Below are 7,317 nucleotides of genomic sequence, written 5' to 3' on the forward strand. Positions count from 1 at the left end.
TGGTCTTTTTGAAACAGGGTCTCCCTGTAGCCCCAGCTGTCCTGGAACTCACTATGTAGACCAGGCTGGCCTCAAACTCACAGAGATCCGCCTGCCTCTGCTTCCTGAGTGCTGGGATTAAAGGCATGCGCCACCACGCCCGGCAATAAACAAAATTTTTAAGTTAAAAAAAGAAAAAAGAGCCTATGTCAGCCTCACCAGCTCTTGACCTTGCTGACAGACTGTTCCTTCTACAGCCCTGGCCTCCTCTACCTGGTACTACAACTTGTTGGGACCACCCCAACTTCCACTACACCCTGGCCTGAGGCTTTTCAGCTCAAAAATTCTGCAGCTGGAGTTGCCATGCGTACAGCCCCTAGGTTGTAGGGTGAGGGTAGAAGTCTGTCCTGAAGACCTCCTGGTCATGAGGCACTGGGCACAGCTGCTCAGCTCAGCTTTGGCCCTTCAAGTCTTACCTACCCAAGGTGCAGGAGGACCAGCTCAGGGCAGCTAAATCCTCAGCTCAAATGCTGCACCCCTTAGCATACATTTGCAGCAGACACATGGAGCACCTACTTGGAGAAAATGACCATGAGCTTCCTCCGGCTCCTTCTTGGTTCTGAGTCCTCATCAAACCCATCCATGTCCTTCCCCAGGAAAACCTCCTGGTGGAAGTCCTTGTTGAGGTGTCCATCCATCTCCAGTTTCACCCCATTCAGGTGGTCTGGGGGTAGGATCTCGTTCTCCTCTTTGTTGGCTGCTCTTTCTCGAGTAGATGAGTGGTTGGCGGGTCTAGCAGATGCATCCATCAGAAGAACGAGACCCAGGAGCCAAAAACCACGAGCAGCCAGACCACAAAGGGAACCCTGCTTGGATGTCATTGCCACCAACCAGACCATAGGACTCTTCCAAGGTGTGGACCAGAAGAAGCTGGAGTCAGGGTAGCAGCAAGGAAGGGAGATCACAGCTCAAACCAGAACCCCAAATACTGCAAGGTCCTGAGTCTCCAGCACTGCCAAGAAAACTGAAGGCTAATGGCAGGCTCCAGCCCAGCAAGCAAGCAGGTTACCAGTCTACAAAGGAAACAGACGCTCACTGTTTAGTGGAACCCAACAAACGCCTGACTAAACACATTCATTTTATAACATGATTTATAAGATCAAGACCACAAATTCAGGGACTGAGGCTGTAGCTCAGAGGTAGAACACTTGCCTGGCATGTTCAAGTCCTAGGGGGTTGATCTCCAACACCTTAGGAAAAAAGTTGAAGACAAAAAGAAAAAAAAGACGACATTTTTACTTTTTTTTTTTTTTTTGAGACAGGGTTTCCCTGTAGCCCCAAGCTGGCCTGGAACTCACTATGTAGACCAGGCTGGCCTCGAACACCCAATTGGAGGGACTAAAGGCGTGCACCACCACACCTGGTGTTTTACCTTTTTTTTTAGTGTTTTTGAGACAGGGTCTCCCTGTAGCCCAAGCTGTCCTGGAACTCACTATGGAGACCAGGCTGGCCTTGAACTCACAGAGATCCACCTGCCTCTGCCTCCCAAGTGCTGGGACTACAGGCATGCGCCACCACGCCCGGCTTGTGTCTTACCTTTTTTAAAGACACTGGGTTTCCAGTTCCAGCTCAAAGTTGTCACCACTTTGAGATGCTGATATGCCTCTTCCCTTTCACCCCCAAACCCACAGCACAGCCTGCCAGCAAAGTAAATCTGACCCTATCTCTCTCCCACATTACTATTACAGTTCTTAGCATATGGCTATGGTCACTCACTCTCCAGATAACAACCTGAGCACTTGTAAGTTCTGCAACCTTGGTTAAGCCACCTGACCTTCCTGGTCAGTCTTTCTCACTAAGCACCCCCCCTTCCACCTAGGAGTTTTGTGAGGACTGAGGACCAGTACTAGACAGCTGAAAATAGCAGTCACTAGCAAACACTTGTACCATTAAAGCAGACACCACAGAGAAACAACTACACTTATTTGTATCCACACCAATATACACCTTCACCATATTCACTGAAGAACACCAGGAAGGCTGGAGTGCCCAGGAGTCTATTCCCGCACAGAAGATGGAAGGCACACTTATTCTCACAGTCTGTTCTCCTGCCAAACACCTGCCTGCCTTCCAGGTACAGCTGGGTGTCACCTTGTCCTGTAGCTGTCTACCATTCTGCCCCAAACAAGGACTCTGTTTCACTCGGCTTCATCCCAACACTCCCAGGCTATTCAGTACAAAGCAGATACTCAACAAATACTTCTTCCAGGGACATTAAACATCAGAAGTGCTACTCAAAAACACAAAGTAAGGCCTGCAGATTTGACCTTTAGATGTGCCCTGGAAGTACAGTGCCAGGAGTCAGGAGTTAAAAGACTCTGCTGTCATCTAGGGAGGGGAAGCACTAGGATATGGCTCTCTTCCTGCTGTCTCTGCTCTTCTGACCACAGAGAACACTGGAACCAAGATAACCCCATTCACTGCCTTGGTTAGAATATGTGCTATCTACAAACCAAAGTACTTAGCTCCTTGAGATAACAAAGTCAATTCTCAGCCCTACTTACCTTGACAAACTATGTGGAACACATCTTACATAAAAAACAACTCAAAAAGAACTACAATACCAGGAGTCCACCAACTGAAACCTCTTATCTAGTCACAGTTTTCCCCTCAATAGTTATTTATCTTAATGTGAAAATTAACAGAATGGCTGAAAAAGTTAGGCAGCTGCTCTCTTCCTCCTCATCTGCCTGTGCCTCCAGGCCAGGATTTCAAGGAAGAGGGACTATACCTTGTCATAGCCCTTAGCCACATCAGTTCCCAACAAGCAGTCAATAGGAAGGCTACTAACACCTTCAGTGGAGGTCTGAATGGTACCCTTTACCTGTCATCACAGTTAAGTCTCGACTGTTCTTTCATTAGTAGCTGTTAATCTCTGCCTCAGTCTAATTTATAAGCTACACTTTGCTGCATCTATTTGTAGGAATAAAGGGTATACACAGGGCTCAGTACCACCTGAGGTTTCAGGTACCCACAGGTGATTGGGAGGTACCTGTACTACTTTGCCATCCTTACATTTCTATTCTGGTGACTCCAGACTATTTCCTTCTGTTTTTAATTATTTTGAGACAGGGTCTCACTCTATAGACCTGGCCAGCTGGGAACTTGACACGTAGACCAGACTGACCTTGATTCTGTGGCAATCCTTCTGTCTGCTAAGATTACAGACAAGAGAATCAAGAATTCAAGGCCAGTGAATTCAAGGCCAAGGTACATAAGACCCTGTCTCAAAACTAACAAAAACTGACAGTCTGATCTACATAGCAAGTTCCAGGCCAGCTGGGGCTACAGGGCGACCCTGTCTCAAAAAAAAAAACAAAAAAAAAAAAAACAAAAACAAACAAGCCTAACAACACCACAATCAAAAAACAGTCTAAAACAGTCCAAAAGCTGCTGAGGGGCTGGTGATGTGGCCCAGAAGTAGGGCATTTGCCTAACATGCGTGAAGTCCTAAGTTAGATCTGTAGCACCACAAAAATAAGTAAATAAAAATAAACGCAAGCTATTAATTTAGGAACTGCACTAATGGTACCAAAGACCAGGGCCGAGCCAGGAACGTGGAACACGCCTTCAAGTTTCCAACTCCTACTTCTAGTACTCATGGCGCACATTTTGCCGAGGCAGAGAAGCTGAACAACGAATTCAAGGTCTCAATGCCAGCTGTTAACAGCGCCCCAGGGCCTCAAGTTCCCTGGGGCAGGAGAAGCCAGGCAAAGGAGCGAGGACACATCCACCGGGACCACCGGCTGGGGTCACGCAGCGCTCAGGCCCACCGCAGCCCAGAGGCGGAAGCGCCGGCACTCGAGTCCGCCCCTCGCAAAGCAGCCGCTGGGACCCGGACTACTGCGTGGGGCGGCTGGCGGGGTACTCACCAGCTTTCTACAGCACCGGGTTGGGGAGCGCAGCGGAGCCCCCACCAAATCGCAAGCGGACCTTGGCTCAGGCCGCCGCCATCTTTCTTCCGGGAAGGGGCGGGTAAGACAGCTGGGAATTATACGAGCGAGCGCAGCCGCAGGAGCGGGTCTCGGCGTTGCCATCTTTCTGCCGGGCGGAAGCAGCGGCTCAGAGTGGACCAATGAAAATGGCGTTCTAGGTCATGTGTCGCTCGTCCCCGCCCCAACCCTAATCGCCGTTGCCGCCAGTGCTGTCAACGAGGGAGTGGGAACGCCGAGGGACTTGGTGCCTCGGGGCTCCTCCCACCACTACCTACGCGCGTTCCTCCGTCGCGCAGGCGCCTTCCGGCCATTACGCCTGCGTACTCGGCGCCCTCCCGCCCGTGCCATGAAGGTTTTGCGGCGCGCTTGGCGGCGCCGAGTGGCGCTGGGCCTGGGTGGCCTAGCGTTCTGCAGCGCCGCGCTGCTGTACCTAGCGCGCTGTGCATCCGAAGGCGACACGTTCGCCGCCGCTGCAGCCGCTCAGCCCCGCGCCCAGGCCTTCCTGGCAGTGCTAGTAGCCAGTGCGCCGCGCGCCGGTGAGCGCCGTAGCGCAGTGCGAAGCACGTGGCTGGCAAAGGGGCGGCGCGGCGGCCCCAGCGACGTGTGGGCGCGTTTCGCCGTGGGCATGAGCGGCCTGGAGCTGCAGGAGCGGCGCGCGCTGGAGCGCGAGCAGGCACAGCACGGTGACCTGCTGTTGCTGCCCGCCCTTCGCGACGCCTACGAGAACCTCACGGCCAAGGTCCTGGCCATGCTGACCTGGCTGGACGAACACGTGGACTTCGAGTTCGTGCTCAAGGCGGATGACGACTCTTTCGTGCGCCTAGACGCTCTCCTGGCCGAGCTGCGCGCCCGGGAGCCCGCGCGTCGCCGCCGCCTCTATTGGGGCTTTTTCTCTGGGCGGGGACGCGTCAAGCCCGGAGGTCGCTGGCGAGAGGCTGCCTGGCAACTCTGCGACTACTACCTGCCCTATGCGCTGGGCGGTGGGTACGTGCTCTCCTCGGACCTGGTGCACTACCTGCGTCTCAGCCGCGAGTACCTGCGTGCGTGGCATAGTGAGGACGTGTCGTTGGGCGCCTGGCTGGCACCGGTGGATGTGCAGCGCGAGCACGACCCACGCTTCGACACCGAGTACAAATCTCGCGGCTGCAGCAACCAGTACCTGGTGACGCACAAGCAGAGCCCGGAGGACATGCTGGAGAAGCAGCAGATGCTGCTGCGAGAGGGCCGGTTGTGCAAGCGGGAAGTGCAACTGCGCCTCTCCTATGTTTATGACTGGTCGGCACCACCTTCACAGTGCTGCCAGCGAAAGGAGGGCATCCCTTGATGTCATTGCAGACGTTGTAGCCTCTCTCAGCATGGGAAAATCTAGTCGATGGTCTGGTGTGAGCTCAGCCTTCCAAGGGAACCTCATTTATCTAGTTATTGTCGAAAAATTGATGGCCACTGGCAGCTTACAATATCCAGCCCAGCTCCCAGCAGTTCACCTGCCTAGGGTGTGCACATTAGTGGTCCCATATAAGGCCTGCCCAATGGCATCTGGCTGTGGGGTTGGACACTTCATCCCAACTCCCACCCAGTGCAGTGCCACTATCAGCCAGTTGGAGTATGAGGCCAGGGCACTTCTCCAACATGGGGAGCCTGCAGCTTCCCCAGTCTGCCCCTACTTGCACTGTACAGCTCACTGCCCATCTTGAATGCCCTGCACAGCACTCTCCATAGACTGACCTGCACTGTATGTTGAACTCAGCTGTGTATTACCCTCCAAATATCATTTGCCAAAATTAATGTATTGTTTGGACAGGTTACATTCCATTGTGTCTCCTGTCTATCCTTCCTCATGTGTAAGTCTAAGATTTGAGTTGGTTTCAGGTCAGCTAGCTTTGATGGTATTTTTGTCTCTGTGGATAGAGTTTGATAAATATAATTCCGTTTGCCTGGGCCTATTTATAGCTATTGTAAACTTGTGTAGATAAGATTTTAAGTTGAGCATGTGCAAGTCTCAATATTTTTTTTTAATTATTTAAGAAAAGACTTTTGTATCAGAACTTGGAGTCTGTGGATTAATCTGTCAACAGCTTGAGTGGTCAACCCCACTGCTGGGTGTGTTTAAACATGTAAGAATGTTTAAACTGTCCATTTCTCTTTTAGGTTTACACATAAGTCAGTCTTTGTCTCTTTCTGAACAGAGTTTCCTTTTAAGGCTTCCACAGAGGCCCTCAGATTCTCTGTTTCTCAGACTCAGACCAAATTCCAGGAATCCAAACCCTTGAAGTATTGAGACTTACCAGATTCTGTCTTAAGGAAACAGTACTTGCTACCTAGCTCACACAACCTTAACATGGTTAATAGTGCTCACACAAACCTTAACACGGTTAATAGTGCTCCCCCTGCCCCCTCCCCATACGTACTCTTAATGTGGAAAGCAAATGCTGTGCTTGAAGAAACAGAATAAGGGTTCCAGGGTCCGTAGACATCCTGAGCTGCCTTGATTTCAGCTCTGGATGGTGTTGCAGTGTCTCTGTTTTAATGGGACTGGTTTGGTTTTTGAGACAGGGTCTAGCTATATATCCCAGACTGGCCTTGAACTCAATCCTGCTTCTTCATCTGAGTGCTGAGATTACAGGCATATATGCCACCCAGCCCAACTTGGATCAAGACTTTTTGTCTGGGTGGCCTGGGCACATTGCTGCCTGGCCTCTGCTGTCTTACTTTGGAATACTGTGGATGGAGAAGGATATGCTCTGACTACCTGTCTTCACCTTAAGTTCACCGACCGGGCACTGGCAAATTTGGCGTTTTCCTCTTTATTTTTTTAAATTTTATGTGTATGCATATGCTGTCTGCATGTAGGTAAGTGCACCTGTGTCCTGCAATGTACGAGGAGGACAGAAGCTGTCAGATCCCCTGGAACTGGAGTTATGGACAGTTGTTAGCTGCCATGTGGGTGCTGGGATTCAAACCTGGGTCTTCTGCAAGAACAGCCAGTGTTCTTAACTGCTGAGCCATCTCTCCAGCCCTATGTTTTTATTTTTTTTTTAAAGGCAGGATCTCACTAGGTAACCCTAGCTAGGCCTGGAACTTGCTGTGTAGACTAGGCTGTTGTCCTCATACTCACATATATCCCTCTGCCTCTTCCTCCTGAGTGCTGGGATTAAAGGCATATATCACCACACCCAGCTGGGTCATTTTCTTTAAAGGTAGAATATCCAGAACTGAAGTGTGAAACCCTGGATCTAAAAGGAGGATCTTGTCAATGACTGTGATTCTGCTTTTAGAGTGTGAGGTGGGACAAGACAAGGCCTGAATCACATAAGGGTCAGATTAGGAGACACAGTATACATTC

General features: G+C 50.9%; 2 protein-coding genes across 3 annotated transcripts in view; one reads left to right on the top strand and one right to left on the bottom strand.

Moving 5' to 3' along the window:
• Sdf4 (stromal cell derived factor 4) overlaps positions 1–4,043 on the bottom strand; it is an 11,918-nt gene extending 7,875 nt beyond the window's left edge. The window contains exons 1-3 of one of the 2 annotated variants that reach the window (XM_008852565.3): positions 3,912–4,028; positions 1,192–1,229; positions 556–1,052 (exon numbers count right to left, since the gene is read on the bottom strand). In XM_008852565.3, the coding sequence (XP_008850787.1) occupies positions 556–878 (323 nt within the window). In that variant the 5' untranslated portion in view covers positions 879–1,052; positions 1,192–1,229; positions 3,912–4,028. Of the gene's footprint in view, positions 1–555; positions 1,053–1,191; positions 1,230–3,911 lie in introns of both variants that reach the window. The other variant, XM_008852566.3, reaches the window with a different exon arrangement.
• Positions 4,044–4,168: 125 nt separating this feature from the next.
• Positions 4,169–5,772, top strand: B3galt6 (beta-1,3-galactosyltransferase 6). The gene has a single exon (XM_008852568.3). The coding sequence runs from the start codon at positions 4,321–4,323 to the stop codon at positions 5,296–5,298; it is 978 nt and encodes a 325-aa protein (XP_008850790.1). The 5' UTR covers positions 4,169–4,320; the 3' UTR covers positions 5,299–5,772.
• The last annotated feature ends 1,545 nt before the right edge of the window (positions 5,773–7,317 follow it).

Source organism: Nannospalax galili, unplaced genomic scaffold (genome assembly GCF_000622305.1).
Source record: "Nannospalax galili isolate Female #2095 unplaced genomic scaffold, S.galili_v1.0 scaffold806, whole genome shotgun sequence".
Lineage (NCBI taxonomy): Eukaryota > Metazoa > Chordata > Mammalia > Rodentia > Spalacidae > Nannospalax > Nannospalax galili.